The sequence below is a fragment of the Rutilus rutilus genome (genome assembly GCF_951802725.1).
Source record: "Rutilus rutilus genome assembly, chromosome: 1".
Lineage (NCBI taxonomy): Eukaryota > Metazoa > Chordata > Actinopteri > Cypriniformes > Leuciscidae > Rutilus > Rutilus rutilus.
Window position 1 is genome coordinate 23,872,261 of NC_140209.1, and position 18,849 is coordinate 23,891,109.

Here is an 18,849-nt window from a genome sequence, read left to right on the forward strand (position 1 = left end):
TTTATCTTTGCAATGTGACTGTGACTACATTTGAAAACTTCTTCCTGCTTTCCTGATGGCAATAAAGAAATACATAAATATGTAAACTATACACACAGAAAGAAGAAATAAAGAAAGAAGATTAGAAATATACTGACATGAAATGGTCAGTATATGTTCTCTTTAGATACAATTTAGACAAAATGTCCCATACAAAAAATATACAAGTTTGGGTGTCACACTCAATTGTGCTATTTTCAGGTTTAATGGAAAGATATCACTAATTAAGTCAGATTTTACACCATCTGTAATACATTTTTATGGTCAGCTGCCATTGTTTGTCATTTATTTATATCATGCCTCATTTTCACAGACACTGTAGCTTGAACTTTTACCTGCGCCAAATGTTGCCAAACCAGATGGATAGAAACAGGTTTTCTTATCTTTGCAATGTGACTCTGACTCCATTTGAAAACTTCTTCCTGCTTTCCTGATGGCAATAAAAAATAAATGTGTGAACTATACACACAGAAAGTAGTAGCCTAATAAAGAAAAAAATATATAATAGAAATACGCTGGCATGAAATTAAGAGTTTGGGGTAACACTTTAGATTACAGCCCGGAATTAATTACTTAATTAATTAGGCTACTGCGTAATTAAAACAATTTTACAGTGTAACTTTCTGTAATTATAGTGTACCTTAATTATATATATATAGCCTATATACAAACACACACACACACACACACACACACACTGTGCAGAAGCGTGAATCCCGTGAATCCCGCGAAATCTTTGATCTCGCAGGTGTCAGATCCACTACGAGAAGAGAGAAGTGTCCGGCTTGCCTGCGCTTTTTTCACTCCTCCTCTCACTGCAGCCGCCTACTCTCGACTAGCCTACATTTCAAACAAGCCTAGTGCTTCTAATTGACTAGCCTACACTGGTCTCCGTTGAAGTCTTTGGGGTCGCTGTGTACATTTATTTTACTGTCTATGTCGATAACCATTTTACAGCGCCAGTGAGCAGTGATACCGCATGGCATCTTTTTTGTTGTCCCCAATCACAGCCTGGATGGTATGCGGTACAGTCCTTTGCAATGCTGATGTGATTGTGTCTTGTTTATTCTATAGGCTACTTTTTATAAACTTGTCCTAGTCTGTTGTGACAATGAAGTGATTATTATTATTCTTTTATTTTTTTTGTGTAGCTTGAAAGGAATAATCTTGACTTAACCACACAATTCATTATAATTCCCTCCGTCTGCCATTCATTCAAATGAAGACTGTATCATGTGACTTTCTGCTCTTCTTTCCGTGTTTGCATTCGAAGGAGTCGCCATAGCCCACAACTGCGCATTTATCGGCTGTGCATCATGTCGTCCTCAGGCGCCACAAAAGAGACAAAAGGTATCATTCTGTGTACTTTTGATCATAATAATTATACTGAGAATATTTTATTTATTTTTTTACCACAGAGCCTTACTGTTTAACTGTTTAACTTTTTAGTCAGTATTTTGTAGGAAGAATTCATACTCTCATTGACTTCTCATTGACGCTAAACCACAATTGACGCAGCGTAGTGACTTGAGCGAACATTAAACGCTTAACGATTTAAACATTGCATTCAGTAGTTTTTGCGTGGTAATGTAGGCCTATATGTGATTTAATTTAGGCTATTTTAAGTGCATATGCGTGTATGAATAAACAGGTAAAACAGTTAAAAGAACTGTTTTAATACATAGGTTGCATACAAGTATTTTCCAGTTACTAAGCTGAATAAAATAAAATATTTTTATTCTACTTTCCCATAATAACATACAAATAGATATTTACTTAGTCACATTATTAATCTCGAAAATGTCCAATTGCAGTTCCTATTTATCTTTATTCCTTGAATTTATCTTAAAAATAAAAAAAAAATACATCAAATAGACCATTTTAATCAAAAACTCTTAATAGGTGGTTTGCACATGACGTCACGCTGTGGCGTGAAATGCAGATGGAGGGCAGGAAGCAATTTTCTACATAGTAAAGCACTATCACAAACTCAAAATGCCTATATTTGTGTTGTTTATTGATGCTCTAATCGATTCAATCAAACCGACAAACCGAGAAACCACAAGGAGCTATATCGGTTACGTAATTTTTTTTTTTTTTTTTTTTTTTTTACTTTAAAAGTTGTTGCTTTTAATGGTGTTTTGCACCTGCTGATACTAAATTAATATGGATACCTGCTTACCTTTGAACTTGTTTAAATATTCATATTCTTCATGGTTTTGTTTGCAGGGAAGATAAGCTATTTTATTGCATTGAATAATCATTTGATGTTTGTTTTGTAGAATTCTGTTCACAATGTCGATCTGGTTAAACAAGTTCAACAAGTTGACTTAAGTTGATCCATTTCTTTCTTGGAAAGGTTAAATGTAACTGATTTTTTTTTTTTTTTTGTCTTTGTAAACCCATTTGACCACGGAGGGGATTCAGAGAGTCACGTTCAGCGGACAGACTCCAACAAACTATTTTTTGTATTTATTTGGACAAATGACAACCAAAATCAAATCCATGGAAGCTTGTGAACAGTTTTAAAGTGGCTGCTTGCAAGTGTAATTTGGCGTGTATTTCACAAGCCGAGTGAGAGTCATACTCGCAAATGTAATGTTAATTATTAAACCAAACAAAATGCAAAACTTTCAAAAACACTCAGCAATGTGATTATTTTATAAGTGATAGGCAGTGGGATTAATCAGTGAGATTATTACTAGATTTGCTATCCAGCGTCTTCCCGTCACCTCCTCAACCTCAACCACTATGTGCAGGCCAGTCAAGTTCCTCCACACCAAACTTACTCGTCCATGTCTTTATGGACCTTGCTTTGTGCACTGGTTCGCATGTCATATTGGAACAGGAACATCCCCAAACTGTTCCCACAAAGTTGGGAGCTTGAAATTGTCCAAAGTGTCTTGGTATGTTGACTGCGTCCCACACTTTGCATTTTACTTGGTGATGTAAGGTTTTGATGGAGCTGCTCAGCCATTGAAATCTATTCCATTAAGCTCTATGTTGATTTTATACAAATGTGGCAATGGAAGCAGTGTTAATTTCGTTAACGAAAACTATGACGAAAAATGTTCATTGACAACCGTTTTTCCCCCAACTAAGACAAGACGATGAGAGACGACACCCACGTCATTAAACAATAACTGTGACTACTGTTGACGAAAACAGACGAGACTGAAATGTGTTAAAAAAACAACCAAAAAACAGTGTTTTTACAAGTGTTCCTGCTTACCGTTGCCAGAGTTCAGTAATTTATTTAAACCCTAAGTCAGAGCTCTTTTTCTGTTCAAAAAAACACGTTTTCTACCCAGTCTTTTCAATAGTATATGGCAACCATGCACGCACGCTCTCTACATTGTTTAAGAAGCGCGTATGATCTGAAAACACCATAGACAGTAAAAGAAATGGACACAGCGACCCACTGGATTCAATGGAGAAAAGTGAAGTCAAATCAAGCGGGAAGGAAGTCGACCGGAAGTTGAAGCCGGCCGCGTGCCACCATCTTGTAGCAGAACTTCACTTGCGTTAGCATTCCATTGACTCCCATTCATTTTGGCGTCACTTTGACAGCGAATAACTTTACATCTTAGGCGTTTGAAGACTCTATTTGTCCATTATTTATTTCTAAAGAAACACGTCAATGTATAAAAGGCTCCATTACCTTGTATCTTACGTTATGGCCCCATAGAAGCAGTTTTTGTAAAAATAGGCTAACGATTGCATCATAACCACGCGGCTCTCTGTCGCGCAGTAGAGAGATTACCGTATGAACGGGAGGAGAAGCTCGCGAGCAATCGGGGAGACGTGGAGGCAAAATGTCAAATTAATTAATTAGAATACCTAGCAAAAGTTTCTCCTGCTCCAAGCTCATGAACAGCTCCTACTCACACTCTCCGTCTCTGCAAGTTTCGGAAGGGAATGATTCAGATTTCTCGTGCCACAGCCTCTAGAAGACAGACGGGTTGCTCACGTCACATCTACGTCGTCAAGCTCAGTTTGAGTCTGCGCGTCAGGAACGTAAGTCCTAAAAAAACGCTAAAAATGGGCTTCACTTGTCTCAATTGAGTTCCAATGAGATGACTCTGTCCACTTCTTATACTCTCTATGAGTCAAATAGAAGCACTCACTTCCTGATGGCTGAGCCTGAGCGTACTGCGCAGACTCAAAATGAGCTTGACGACGTAGATGTGACGTGAGCAACCCGTCTGTCTTCTAGTAGCTGTGCCAAGAGAAATCTGAATCATTCCCTTCCGAAATTTGCAGAGACAGAGATCGTGAGTAGGTGTCCATGAGCTTGGAGCAGGAGAAACTTTTGCTAAGTATTCGGATTAATTATTTTGTCATTTTGCCTCCACGTCCCCCCGATTGCCTGCGAGCTTCTCCTCCTGTCCAGTTCATGAACGAATCTGTGAATTTGAACGAATCGTGAGATTCAATGACCCGTTCATAAACAGCCACTTCGTTACTGAATGAATGGATCACTGGATGACTCACTCATAAAGACATTGAGTTACGCCACCTACTGGCGATTTTAATTTAATATTTAAAAGTATCACTTCGTTTTTACCATCATTGCATATTTATTGAACATTGTTTTATTTAAAGCATTATTTATTTTAAGGTAAAAAATGAACTGGAAAAATCAATTAAAGTGGGCAAATATTGTCCCTTAATGGAAAAGGTGTGACTGCAGTCTAAGTGGAAGAGGGGGTACGGCACTCTAAAAAATTGGAGAACCACTGAACTAAGGAAAAGGGATATGTAAAATTGCACAAGTGCTACTGCTAAAGAGTGCAATGTCAATACAGCCTGTTGCCTTGATTCTAAATCATCATAAGCTTAATTGAATTGGCCTTGAGAGAAAAATTATAATAACATTTTTAATAAAGACTGCATATAAAATAGCTACCAAAATTAATGTTGGTAACTGCGGTTTGACTTAAAGTAATGACTGAAAGTTGAAAAAAAAAAATGCAATGACTTTTCATCACCTAAATCTAGACTAAAACTATGAAAGCTAAAGGGCTAAAATGTGACTAAGATCAATAAGCATTTTCGTCTGAAGATGAAGACTGAATAAAAAATGGCCGCCAAAATTAACACTGCATGGAAGTGATTGGAACACCTGAATTCAGTGATTTGGAGGGGTGTCCCAATACTTTTGGCAATATAGTGTATGTTTTTCTGTTTTACACCTTTCTAAACCAGCACAGTACGGGCTCTCCTTCATCTCATCCATTCTGCTTTTTTTTTTTTTACTTCCTCCCCTCCATCTGATTTTTGCGTGTCACCAGAATCACATGTCTGCAAACAAGCTATACAAGTTTCCACACCTTTCCAAAACAGTCTTACATTTCCTAAGAAATGTTTGTAATAAAACAAAAATCTAGTATTAACTGAATGTCTACTCATTTTTTGTAGGTAGAAAAGGAAGCTTTGGCTCAGAAATTCCAAATTGTGAGTATAAACCATAGACTGTAAAAAATAGGTATACACATACAAATGAGTACAATATATGCATTTGTTTGCTTTATGACTTTAACTTAACATTATTTACAGTCAATTTATCTGGTTGTAACCTGTAATCTGTTTAATTTGTAATTGCATGATCTTATCCTCTCTCTCTTGTTCAGTGTCCTTGAGAAGGATGGTGTTGGTGGGAATGACTGGAGCAGGGAAAAGCTCTTCTGGAAACACAATCCTGGGCAGAAAAATCTTCAGAGCCGACAAAAGCCCTTCATCTGTGACCAAAGAGTGTGGGAAAGAGTCTGAAAAGGTGGCTGGAAGAGAAATTACTCTGGTCGATACACCCGGTATGTTTGACACAGATGATATAGAGGAGGATCTTCTGAAACAGGAGATCAGTAAGTGTATAAACATGACGGCACCTGGACCTCACGCCATCATCCTGGTCATTAAACTCGGCCCGTTCACTGAAGAAGAGAGACTTTCAGTGGAGAAGATCAGAGCCATATTCGGAGAAGAATCAGATAAACACACAATCATCCTCTTCACTCACGGTGATAAATTGAAAGACGGCACTATTGAGAAACACCTCAGTGAAGCCAGTGAGGACCTGAAAGAAACCCTGAGGCGCTGTGGGAGAAGATATCACGTGTTCAACAATAAAGACATGGAGGATCGTAATCAGGTTGTGGAGCTGCTGGAGAAAGTGGATGCCATGGTCTCTGCCAATGGAGGAGGATTTTACACCAGTGAATCTTACCAGGGTGTGGAAAGCATGCTGAAAACTAAAGAAAAGGAACTGAGACGAGAATTTGAGAAGAAACTACAAGAGAAAGAGAGAGAACTGGAGTCTAGATTTGCTGAAGAGAAGCAGAAACTGGAGGAGAGATTGAATGAGTACAAGCGTTTTTATGAAGCAAAGCTCACAGAGTTCAGACTGGAGACAGAACGGACTTACACTCATGAGAATAAACTGATAAAGATACTTGCCAAGTTAAAACAACTCACAATGTAATTTTAATCACATTCTAGTTATTTTTAGGCTTATATTTTGAGGTATTACTTGCATTATTATTACACTAATAAACTTTTGTACTGTAAATATTTTTAAATTGACATGTCTTAGGGGACGGGGCACTAGTGAGCAGGCTATGGAATAGCTGGTGTTTTGGGAGGTTTTGACCTCTGTTAAAATGTAAATGAAAATACTTTAAAACTAAAAAAAAAAAAAATGTTTACTTTTTTGCTGCAGCCTAATCAAAGTGCAGAGCAACACTGGATATTTTATTTTCACTTTTTCGTCAAGTTACACAAGCTTTGTCGCTTAAATGGCTAGAAGATTACATCAGTATGCCTACCAAGGGAAGGACGTGGCTAACAGTTCTGGTGCCAACGACCCAAGAATGACTAACAGATAAGCTGAAATGTCAGAAGAACGCACCGAACTTGTTACATGCTGATCTAGAGTCCATGAACAAAACTAAAATTGAAGAAGGCCTCAATGCATATCTGTGTGCAAGATTGAAGCAGAGATTGCTAAACTGCAGGAAAAATGTATTGATATGGAGGGAAGAATGAGGAGATCCACAATTCGAATAATGAATGTGTCAGAGACACTGGGCTTAAGTACCACTCCATCTGTCTCTAATCTGCTAATGGAAGTATTTGGTTTGGAAACTGAGATTCTAATTGACAGATCGCACCGTGAAACCCAGCTCAAACAACCAGCTCAAATTGCACTGTTATCAAGACTGTGTACAAGTTCTCTGCCATGGTCCTCTGCAATGCAACGGTGCCATTCATCCATATTCCTGGACTTTCCTCCAACTGTGGCGCGTGCAAGAGCAGCATTTAATGAGGTCAAGAAATAACTACATTGACGAGATGGCATTCGTTACTTACAGTATCCTTCATCCAGCCAAACTCCAGATAACTCATGAAATGATTGAGAAAACACTCAAAGATCCTATCTTGGCGATGGCCTACATCAAGTCAAACCTCACTGCTAGTAAGGACGTTTAATAGAGGTAATAGGGCCTGATCACATTCTCCTGGTAAAGTGTAAATGTATGTATGTATTAGTAGTAGAAGTGGTATTGAGTAAACTTACCAAAGCCATCAGACTATCGAGGGTGACACAGACTGCGGATGTCTCCTGTAATATCAGTTAAAGTTATTCCTTAAAACTCATCTTTGATCACCAAAATGACATAAGGAATAAAATGTGTATATATTTGTTTTAAATAACTCATCTTTGATCACTAAAATGACACATTTAAAAAATTCATTAAAAATTATTCATGCCTTATAGGGGAGATATCATGAAAATCTGACTTTTCCCATGTTTAATAATCGGGTCCCCGGTGCATCTAACAACCCAGAAAATGTGAAACAACTACATAAATGTATCCACTAACCATTTAGAAACGTCTAAAAGTTAAACTCGTCCTGAGTCTCTCAGTAAGGCTGAACTCGCGACGCTACCTGGTTATTTCTGAGATTTAGATGAGTGAGACGCTTACTTTGTTATTGAAGCTCCAGTATCCAGCAGCTCATTTGCATTTAAAGGGACACACACAAAAACAGAGCGTTTTTGCTCACACCCAAAAAAGGGGCAAATTTGACAAGCTATAATAAATGATCTGGGGGGTGTTTTGAGCTGACACTTTCTGGGGACACCATAGATTTGTATTAAATCTTGTGAAAAGGGGCATATTTTGTCACCTTTAAATCTATTCTTAGAAGTGAGTTTGAGGACATTAATTCTCAAATAAAGTCTGTTAAAACAAAAGTTGTCGGCAGCCGCAGCATTGACATGTTACACGCTGATCTAGAGTCCATGAAGAAAACTGAAATGGAAGAAGGCCTCAACGCATTTGCTGATGAGATAACAGGTCTGCAAAATGTGTGCAAGATGAAAGCAGATTTTGCTAAACTACAGGAAAAATATATTTACATTGAGGGACGAATGAGGAGATGCATATGCATCCAATTAGGATGAAAGTAACTTTCCTCAAGAAAGTTTCATCATTTTTACTTGCCTTCCGAGTACTGACACTCGTCAGTTGATCCTGGGAGGGGATATGAATTGTGTTGTGTCCCCTATGTTAGATCGTAGCTCATCTACAACTGGGGTTGTATCGAAGTCAGCCCAAGCAATACGACTATTTCTGGACGCATATGCGTAGTTGACGCTTGTTTATTTTGAAATTCACCAGTACCCAGAACTTATTCTTAATCATAAACAATTTTTTATAGATAAGACTCTCCTCTCCAAAATTAACTATTCTGATAATCAAGCAATTGTTTTTTTCTTTCTGATCACACACCTTTACAATTGATGTTAGATATCCCAAATACACATGCTATTGCTAACTCTCCTTTTATCTGATACATGTTTTGTTAATTTTATATCAAAAAAAGGTATACCATTTTTTGGAATGTAATATGGCCTCAGTAATGCCGTCCTCAATAATTTCGGAGTCATTGAATTCCTATTTACAGGGACAGATTATATCATATCTATAAAGTGAAGAAAGCTCAAACAACCCAAACCAAACCCCATCAGCTGTGCTTTTTAAACAAATAATTGCCCTTCAAACTGAATGTAATCTTTTAATCCACCACATACAGTATAAGTCCAAACCATGAATACAGAGGAAAAACGGGTACGATTTTGTCTTACCAGGTACAGCAGAAAACCGTAAATCAGTTTACCCTTGTGATAAATGATAAGCTGGGTGTAAAACAGTTAAACCATTCACAAATTAATAAGTGTTTCCAGGAGTTGTATGGTGATTTGTACTCTTCAGAGTCATTTACAAATGTAGCTTACAAAGCTTTCTTTAGTCAATTTAACATGCCTGCAGTCGATGAAAGATAACCCCTAGTATCCACCTAGTTTTGCACAGTGAATTAGAGACCTCACACTCTCTGACACTGGAAAAAAAATTGTTTCTGCTGTACAGCAGACCTAGAAGAAAAGTGATGTCATCGTCCTGCTCAGTTCAGTTCAGTTCTCATATAATGGTGTCAATGCAGGCAGATCAATAATATTGTTGAATATTAAGGGCTATTACTAATAAAGGTAGCTGTAAATTATATGTTGCTTGAGAGCCAGTATTGACTTAGATATGTGATGGATCCAGTTAATGATGTCGAGAACAACTTCTGTTATTACCCTCTGTTAACACACAATATTTTTGTCAAATACTGTTGATATATATGTGTGTGTGTGTGTGTGTGTGTGTGTGTGTGTGTGTTCTGTTGGGATGGGAGCCTTTTGTATTACCAAAAATAAAATAAAAAGACTTTGATAAAACTTTTTTTGCATGTCTTGAATTATGTGCGAAATAAAAGATTTAGTCACAGATTATATAAAAACAATGGGAATCACAAATCATTATAATATTGATTACTTCATATTATAACAGATAATATTACACAACTGAACCATATTTCACAGTTGACATTTACATTAGACCACACCTTTATTCCTGGAGTGACTATTCAGCTGATGGACACGCGCTGCGTTGTCATGGGAACATCCCAGGTGAAAATAATGAGGAAATTACGTTGTCTTTCGTTGCTCCCTTCATCAACATAATGGCACACAAGTGCCCCGCTCCCTCCAAAGTGCCCAATTCAAGGGCTCTGCCGTCTGCCCTTTTAAGAGAGTAGGGCATAGGTAAAGCTCACGAGCAATAGACCTTTTCAGAATGTTTGTAAACAATAGGCACCAAGATACTTCCGGGTGGCAGAACGCGAGCGGCTTCTACTGACTATAACTGAAGAGATCCAGCCGGCGACTGCAACAGTTTCCTACTTATGTTGTTTTTCAACGGCTCTGAGTGGATGTCGTGTCGTCAAAAGTAGAAAATCTTAACGATCCCCTATCTCAACCCTGTCACGGTCTAAAAAAAATTTTTTTTTTTTTTTTAGTTTATAAGTAATTTAATGTTTGTTGAACTTAGTCTGAATTGTTCAGAGCATCATACCAATACTGATTTTAGTTCAAATTCTGAAGTTAAGCCACATCTTTGATCCAAAATGATGAGGTTGCTGTCACAAAAAGTGCTCATTTCAGGCTTTAGTGTAAAATAAGGCTATATGTAAATTTTACATTTACAATTACTGAATTAGTGTGAGGGAGATCTGATTAATAGGAAAAAGTTGATTTCATTACAAATATATTTTATAATCATATTCAGAGAGCTCCCATAGTGTCCATAACGGGGTTGAAGACATATAGGCTAATTACCAATAGGCCTTATGATAGGGATGTGATGCCTAAGGTGGGAAAATATGTTTTTCTAGAAGTTAAATATGTAATTAATGTTGTGGGGTGTTCAGATAAATAATAGGCCTACATATAAGTAAAAAATCCAAAAAAGGGTAAGTCCAAATCGTACCGGTTTCCTGGAATGACTTAAAAGCGTTTTTAAAACAAGAACGTTCACGAGTGAAGAATAATCCTGAAGATGGCAGTAGTGAAACGCCTGTCAATGGAAGCTGCTCTGAAATCAGATAGAAGAAGAAGAAGAAGAAGAAGAAGAAGAAGAAGAAGAAGAAGAAGAAGAAGAAACACCTGTCAATGGAGAGTGGCCAATCTCAGGTACAAATGAAATGTAGCTACAAGAGATCTGGTAGGACCAGTAACTTGTATGGCCTGCGCCATTTTTCTGAAAACATGGTCAATTCGTACAATTCGACGCTCACTTCAGAACTGAAACTAACCTCGAAGCAACTTTTTCTGGTAACTTTTTAGGTAAGTAAAAAAATAATAATAATACTTTAACCTAATTCTGATGTTAACTTGTGTACATTACTGTAAAGTCAACACATTTGCTGTATTTTTAAGCGCGTGTTGTTTTCTAAAGGTGCGGTAACGTTCAGCTTTAATGCTGTGTTCACACCAAACGCGAATAGAGCGTCTGGCGCAAATGATTTCCATGTTAAGTCAATGTAAAGACGTGTTTACCCGCGTCCGGAAGTCCTTCGGCGCGAATGAGGCGTTTAGCGCAGCGCGGTGGGCGCGAATATTATTATTTTATCACACTTAAACTATCAAACTTGATTTCAATATATGAGACACATTTTGTATTGAATGCTATTTATTCCATATCTAATCTAGATTGTATGAAACAAAGTTTCTAATGTAAAGACAACCAACATACTTTAGTGTAGAACATAGGGCTAGTTCGTGTCTGACAGTGTTGTGTGAGAAAACAAATCACAGGACAGGTTTATTACTTTTGGAGGCTGGCTCCAATTATCATCAAAATAAAAATAAATTCCAGATTAGGTGGATGAGGGCGCCGGGCGCGGGTGATCCTCGCTCCGATGCGGGACAACAGGTCCTCTAACTCGGTGCGGGACAGGCGGAAGCACCGCTGAAAGCGGCCGTCATCCAGGCGCAACTCCTGGAGCAAATGGTAAAACTCGCCAAACTGGGATCCCTCGAACTCCTCCGGAGGGTCTGGTGGACAAAAGTACGGCGACGATGACGCCGATGTTCTGCTATCCAGACTCAGAGCAAATACAGAGCGGTGACTCTCTCGATGAATGCTACGCGCGTCCTATTCGCTCTGAACACGCGAATGGATTCAACATTTTCAAGCGTCCAATTTAGACGCGAATTTGACGCTCTATTCGCGTTTGGTGTGAAGGCAGCATTTAGACTGAATCACTCATTCCCTTCATTATCATTCTCGTTCTCTTAAACACGGATGTGTTATAAACACAACCTGTTATATCTTAACACACCTGTGTGTCTAGTTAAGGACAACAAATTTTGTGTTATTTTTAACTCAACCACTGTGTTATTGTTCTTAACACAGGGTTGAAACCGTTTACACTAAATGTGTTATAGTTACACAACTTGTGTCAGATATGTGTCACATGTGACTGTAGTCGGTGTGTATTTGCCAGAGTTACTTCCTGTGTTTTTACAGAGTGTTTGGATGAAAACTGAAACGTAGTTAACTTGTGTTTATGGAGTCCAGTGAAGTTTAATAAAGAGTTTTAAACATTTGGATGGTTTAGACATCATGAATCTACATAGACAAGCTCTTATTGAGAATTAACAGAGGTTTAGATGTTGATGTTTCACTGAATGTTTTATTTGAAGTCACCAGAATCGTGATTAATGGCTTCTTTATTTGAGCTCTTGACCCTGTACTCGTCTTTTAGTTTTTCTCTGTCTGCTTTAACTGTATTTTAATCAAATACATTTGTTATGGTGAGAGAAATATGATCAGATGTTTGTTGATGTCATAATCAGTAAGTGCTGATCTGATCAAGGTTATGAGTATATGGATGGTGTGCATTAAATTTATTTATTTGCTATTAGTTATAACAAGCATGCTATCCATCATAGTAAAAAATGTTTTCTTAAATTTTTAATCTACAGCAGAAACTAGTCAAACACAGACCTCAAGAATCAGCGTATGATTCTCAACAATGGTGACAAACGAAAAGCTTCATGCCGCAATGCATGCTGGGAGTCATGGATGAGATTTGTACTATGGTGGCACCCAGCATGCATTGCGGCATGAAGCTTTTCGTTTGTCACCATTGTTGAGATTCATGTGCTAAATCTTGATGTCTGTTTGATATCAAAGTTTGTAAAGTCCTGTACGAACTGTGTATTTTAAAACAAATTATAAGCTAATTGTAATATGCAAATCCTTTAAAAATCATCTTTTAAATATTACATTAATCTTTCAAATATTGAACTCTTGCTGAGCTTAATAACCCTATATGTCCTTGATGATAATATTATCATCTGAGCATATTTTTCTCATGATTATTTCTGCTGTTTCAAATGTGTTTAAATAAATAGGCTACACAAATACAGCAATCAGAGAAAACTAATGTTGAAGGGTCAATAGCCCAAATAAAGCTACTAATCACGATTCTGGTGACTTCAAATGAAACATTCAATGAATCGTCAACACCAAAACCTGTTAATTCTCAATAAGAGCTTCTGTAGAGTCTGACAGAAATAAAGTTAATCTGGTTATTAATAACAAGTGAAAGCAGCATTTGAAAAAGAGGCATGATGTGATTGGCTGCCAAAAAACACATGTTAATCTTTAAGTTTTCATGAATTAGCCTATGTTTTAATTTATTTATTTAAATGTATTGCTTTATTTATTTTAGAGCATTTTATGGGATACCATATAAAATATACCTATAATTTTTTTCATAAACACAAACTCTCCTCCACCCAGTGCTATTCTATCCAGAGTTACATTTTAACACACATTGTGTGTTAAAAATATACACAACATGTGTCAAAATACCATCAACACATGCTGTGTGTTGTTTTTTAACACATCTCTTTTTAGAGTGTACATGTCGAGGGGAATGAGAAGGAATGCCATTTGAACGCCATTACGCAAATAAGGTTTAAATCCTTATAGCCTGGGACATACACAATAACTAAAGGTTCTCTCTTGAACTGCAACTTTACTTCAATTTTACTTTCCATTATCTTCATTTTCTCTGATATATCTCTCTCACTTGTGTGTATCTTGTTGCAAAACAACCATCTTATTGTAATTTGTTTGCACAATATACATTTATTTTAGTGAAATTTTATACATTACAACATGTTTTTGTTTTATCTTAAAAGGAAATAAATACTAAAGAACAAAAAATTGCCTGAATGTCAAAATTAGTACAAATATAACTACATCATGAATATAGAAAAATCCAAATACTGAACATGTTCTTGCATTATCTAGGGCTGTGCGATATATATCGTGAGATTGTTATGCGCATCTCGTCAGTAAAGCCGGTTCCTTGATTAGTAGTAAATCACCATCACCTGCTTTCAGATGAAGCGGCATTTAGGGCTGAGGAGATAATTAAGTGATAGTGATTAATTTAGTGATGATTGAGCATTATTGAAGACACCTGATGTTAACAAGCAGAATCACTGAAGAAGAAAATCACAAATTGTAAGTTACCATTAAGGTGATGGGTGTTTGCTTTAGTTGGGCTCTAGACCATTATATGTTTACTTTAATATTTACTGTTGTTTGTCTGCTGTTATTGATTTATAACAGTTAAATTAACAAAGTAAAATGTTATCTTATAGTGTTCGTTATGTTTTGACATAATCATGCTGTGATCTGAAAAAGGAATCTTATTGAGATAGTTTGGTTTAACTTGTTAGCAGCAGTTTTGTGTTTCTTCAGCCTATGATTATCAGTACTTTACTTATAATTCAAAATATTTAATAAACATTGTTCTGATCAAAAGACATTCAAATAAATTCATTTAAAACACAGATATCAATAATCAGCCTGTGAATCTCAACAATGGTGACAATAATAAAGCATGTTGCAGTGGCTGCCACCAATCACAACTCAATAATGGCTCCCATCATGCATTGCGGTATGAATAAATTATGATCTGAATTGTCTATGTAATTTACTTTTTCTAATTGAATATTCTGCTCGCCACCATTGTTGAGATGCATAGACTGAATCTTGAAATCTGTGTGTGCCTAAAAGAATGATTTTTTTTTTTTAAACAACTTTTAAGAAATCCTTTATTATATCAAAAATTCTGGGCATTTATGCAGATTCATTAACCAACAACATAAATCGAAGTCAGAAAGAAGGATTTTAATGAGTTCAGTGATCAAGTTCAAATGATGATTGTCATAATATAACCATCACCATCAAATCACTTTTTTCTTTGTTCAACTGGTGATTATAATTCAGATACCTCAGACAAGCAAAATCTAAAGTTAATAATATATGGGTCAAGAGTCCAACTAAAGCAACCATTGATCGTCATAACGGTGGCTTACAATTTGTGATTTTCTCCTTCAGTGATTCTGCTTGTTAACATCAGGTGTCTTCAATAATGTTCAATCATCACTAAATTAATCACTTAATTATATCATTACCTTAAACACTCTTGAGTGTGGACTCATACACTCCCAGGAGTGTTAATTTAACACTGGAGTTTTTGCTGTGTACAAAGAGCCGTAGTTAACTGACAAGCTGAGCCATATCGCATTAATTATCGCTGCCGATACGTCCGCGATATTAATGCGATATGGCTCAGCTTGTCAGTTAACTACAGCTCTTTGTAGTAAATGCCGCTCCATCTGAAAGCAGGTGATGGTGATTTACTACTAATCAAGGAAGTGGCTTTACTGACGAGATGCGCATAACAATCTCACGATATATATTGCACAGCCCTAGCATTATCATGAGTCATGGTTTTCCCTTACAAAAATTAACCATCAGGGTAGGGTTGCACCAGCCGTTCGTAAGTTCTTTCTTAAATTGGAATGTAAAGTCCACACAATAGAGGCTTAGTAACTACTAGTTTGTAACTAACTCTGTACTTTATTCTGTTGCACCATTTGTTCGTAAGGCAGAACTAGTAGGTCGTAAGCTCTCCATAAAGTAATGTGAAGTCGCATATTATGACGTTTAGCCTCGATGATCCAATAGCAGCCTTCAAATACATGAGCAGATGTCGTGTTGAAATGCCGTGAATTTCAGTTTATCCTTCATTCGTTTGCCTCATAGGCTACTAACGGTAAAAATAAGTTTAAAAATTAAATACGATAGCCTACTTGATAATGAATTTTTATATGTAAATAACACTCAGAAACTGTATTTGAAATTAAATGAATGAGGATCAATAAATAGCCTAAATATTGATACAAAAAACATACGAAATTACGTTTATTGACTATGACTGATATTGGACACGCACAGCATGGACCGATGCACACAGCAGCGCACTGTTTAGGAAGGTTCCGTGTTAAAGATAGCCGCTAACAAAGTCGGCTAATCTTTTCACATAATGTTCTCTCTCTAAAATGTAAGCGAGTGTAACCCAGCAGGCACAGGATATAGACTACAACGTCGGTCAGACGTTGGATTTGAAAATGAAAGTCGGGTTGATGTCTAAATCCAATGTTTGTTTGACATCAAGCTCCAACGTTGGGCAGTCGTTGAATTTTGGTTGAAATAAACCAAACAAAAAGGTGAAATGCATGGCTGTACACTTATTACCAGCTTCACTTAAACTAACCAGATTTACTTTATTTATTTAATTTCCAGGTTAAAGAAATCATATTTTGTATTTTAAAGTCACCATGATGGTGGTTAGCGTTTGCTTTAGTTGTGCCCTTGACTCTTTAATGTAAAATGTTCTCTGGCTGCTATAATTGTGTTTATAAAGTACAATTGTTATAGCTAAAAAAGCCATGAAAAAAATGAGATCAGGTGATTTTGGCTGTTTATTGATGATGAAGACTTCAATCTATGGCATTATTCGCACAGACATCAAGAAACAGCATATGAATTTCTCAGATCAACTCTGAGAATAAAACAAGCTACAAAAAAATCCAGCTGCATAATTTATTAATGCCACAATGCATGCTGGGAGATATGGGTGAGTTTTGATTGGTGGTACCCAGCATGCACTGCAACATGAAGCATTTCATTGATTGTCACCATTGTTGAGAGTCATACACTCATTCTTGATGGCTAAGTAATAATGTAGAGGAAAAAGTTTAAAGGTGTTGTGGAGTCGTAACTTCTTGTTTACGTTTGAATTGTTGTCAAACTAATCGGAGGCTAGCTAGACCTTCTCTCCTCCTCCTGCCTCCTCCCTCCTCCCCTCCCTTCCGGCACATGGCTGGACTGGCCATTGGGCATACCGGGCATTTTCCCGGTGGGCCGACGTGCTTTTTGGGCCGATACATCTCATAATCATGCATAATCTTTTTTTTTTTAACGGCCCATAAAATGTGTACATCACCCATTCGTTTGGTTTTGTTTTGCTTAGTTGGCGGCCTGGGTTTGTGCCGGTGTAATGCATTGGTCCAAAAAAGTGTTCGTTTTTTTTTTGTTTTTTTTTTGACAGACCAGTCCATGAAACACGTAGATCAGCGGCCCATTGGTTCTTTCCTTGATTGACACTGGGCTGGCCCAATCACAACTCTAAACGAGTGAGCGAGCGTGCAGCAGTGTCAGTGTGTAATATCTGCCAGAATAGTCAGCGAGATGGAGAAGAAACGCAAGGAATGTGCAGATAAATAGCGTGAAAAAATAGAACCAGGCCCTTAAAGCAGACGCTTTATGTGTCAAAATATATGTTTTCTGACCTTCATCAGCTCCTGTGGCATATGATGATAGTGAGGATCAGGAGAGAGATGAGAAAGTGTAGAGTCCGTGGTAAGCAGAACTACTTTCAAAACACTTCGGCTATGTCATGAGTGTAGGAACCCATAACCCAGTTACAGATTATTTCCACATCTGCATGGTTGACGATTACCGCAATTCACTAGAAATTTAATGAGAGGCGTTTGTAAACCATGTTTTCCGCCAAAATAAAAGCTTGATGCAGTTTGCGTCCAAATAAAAGATCATGTGCTTATCTCTTTCAAGTATAGATTAGTTTTGGTACAAAACTAATTATGAAAGTTTCCTTTATTTTTTAGTGCATTTGTTTTACAAAATATGGCAATTACTGTCATTGGATTAATATTATAACTATTATGTAGTAGGTGTAATGTAAATAGACACTGTAAATAAAAGAGGTTTGAATTTTTCTTTGTTTAATTTGCACACTGAATATGGGTTGGAGCTTTTAATTTTGAACTTTCAAACTGCACCAGATTGATGAATTTAACATTAAAATGCACAATTTTCTCACGGGGGGCATGCCCCCAAACCCCCCTAGAAGGACCAAGGTCCACCCACCACATTTTTACCAAAAATCCTGTAAGAAACACTTGTATTGCTATGCAAATGCAGATTATAGCTTGTTTTAGGCTTAATCACTGTGAAGTGTATTAATAAATGTCAAATTTTTACTTATTTCATCTGTTAACTCTCACTCGTTCCTATACTCACATTACATGGCATTAGTGGTTTTAATGAATAGGAGATGGTATGCATATAATTAAGGGCGGGCAAAGATGGGTGGTGTTTATGACCATATAGTGGGCCAGTCTGGGCCAAAATGCCCGGCCCGATTTTTTTTTTTTTTTTTTTTTTTTTTTTTTTTTTTTTTTGTCCCAGTCCAGCCCTGTTCCGGCATAAAGGAAAGTCAAAGTAGTCACTACAAACAAAGTTAAGTTTTACTGATACTTCATTCAGTGTGTAAGGTCACTAGTTAGATAAATGTGGTAACACTTTACTTGAAGGGGTGTGCATAAGACTGACATGACACCTTCATAATCATGACATGGCAGATGTCATAAATATGAAGGAGGTCTTATGCATGTTTATGACAACTGTCATTAACTGTCATTCGCTCAATTATGACATTTTTAATGCAAATATGACATTGTTTGAG

At 37.0% G+C, this 18,849-nt stretch overlaps 2 protein-coding genes across 5 annotated transcripts in view; both read left to right on the forward strand.

Moving 5' to 3' along the window:
- The first annotated feature begins 883 nt into the window (after positions 1-883).
- On the forward strand, positions 884-9,816 carry LOC311277058 (GTPase IMAP family member 7-like). Of its 2 annotated transcripts, XM_084387197.1 has the most exons (4): positions 884-1,057; positions 1,313-1,389; positions 5,461-5,496; positions 5,673-9,816. In XM_084387197.1, exons 2-4 carry the CDS (start codon positions 1,356-1,358, stop codon positions 6,518-6,520), a joined length of 918 nt encoding a protein of 305 aa, XP_084243323.1. In that variant the 5' UTR covers positions 884-1,057; positions 1,313-1,355; the 3' UTR covers positions 6,521-9,816. The 2 variants fall into 2 exon arrangements, with proteins under 2 accessions (XP_084243323.1, XP_084243324.1); XM_084387198.1 differs by lacking the exon at positions 5,461-5,496 and having other exon boundaries at positions 899-1,057.
- A 1,217-nt stretch (positions 9,817-11,033) lies between these two features.
- Positions 11,034-18,849, forward strand: part of LOC311276864 (interferon-induced very large GTPase 1-like) — a 37,185-nt gene continuing 29,369 nt past the window's right edge. Inside the window, exon 1 of one of the 3 annotated variants that reach the window (XM_084386849.1) lies at positions 11,034-11,272. Coding sequence is in view for 1 of the 3 variants with exons in the window: in XM_084386847.1 (XP_084242973.1) it covers positions 11,099-11,119 (21 nt within the window). In the remaining 2 variants the exon portion in view is untranslated. The remainder of the gene's footprint in view (positions 11,273-18,849) is intronic. The other 2 variants (XM_084386848.1, XM_084386847.1) reach the window with 2 other exon arrangements.

Excerpts from the sequence above, each read along its gene's own strand:
- LOC311277058 (XM_084387197.1), top strand. The coding sequence starts at position 1,356 with ATGTCGTCCTCAGGCGCCACAAAAGAGACAAAAG. Across the intron at positions 1,390-5,460 it reads CGCCACAAAAGAGACAAAAG|GTAGAAAAGGAAGCTTTGGC; the intron begins GTATCATTCTGT and ends CATTTTTTGTAG. Across the intron at positions 5,497-5,672 it reads TGGCTCAGAAATTCCAAATT|TGTCCTTGAGAAGGATGGTG; the intron begins GTGAGTATAAAC and ends TCTCTTGTTCAG.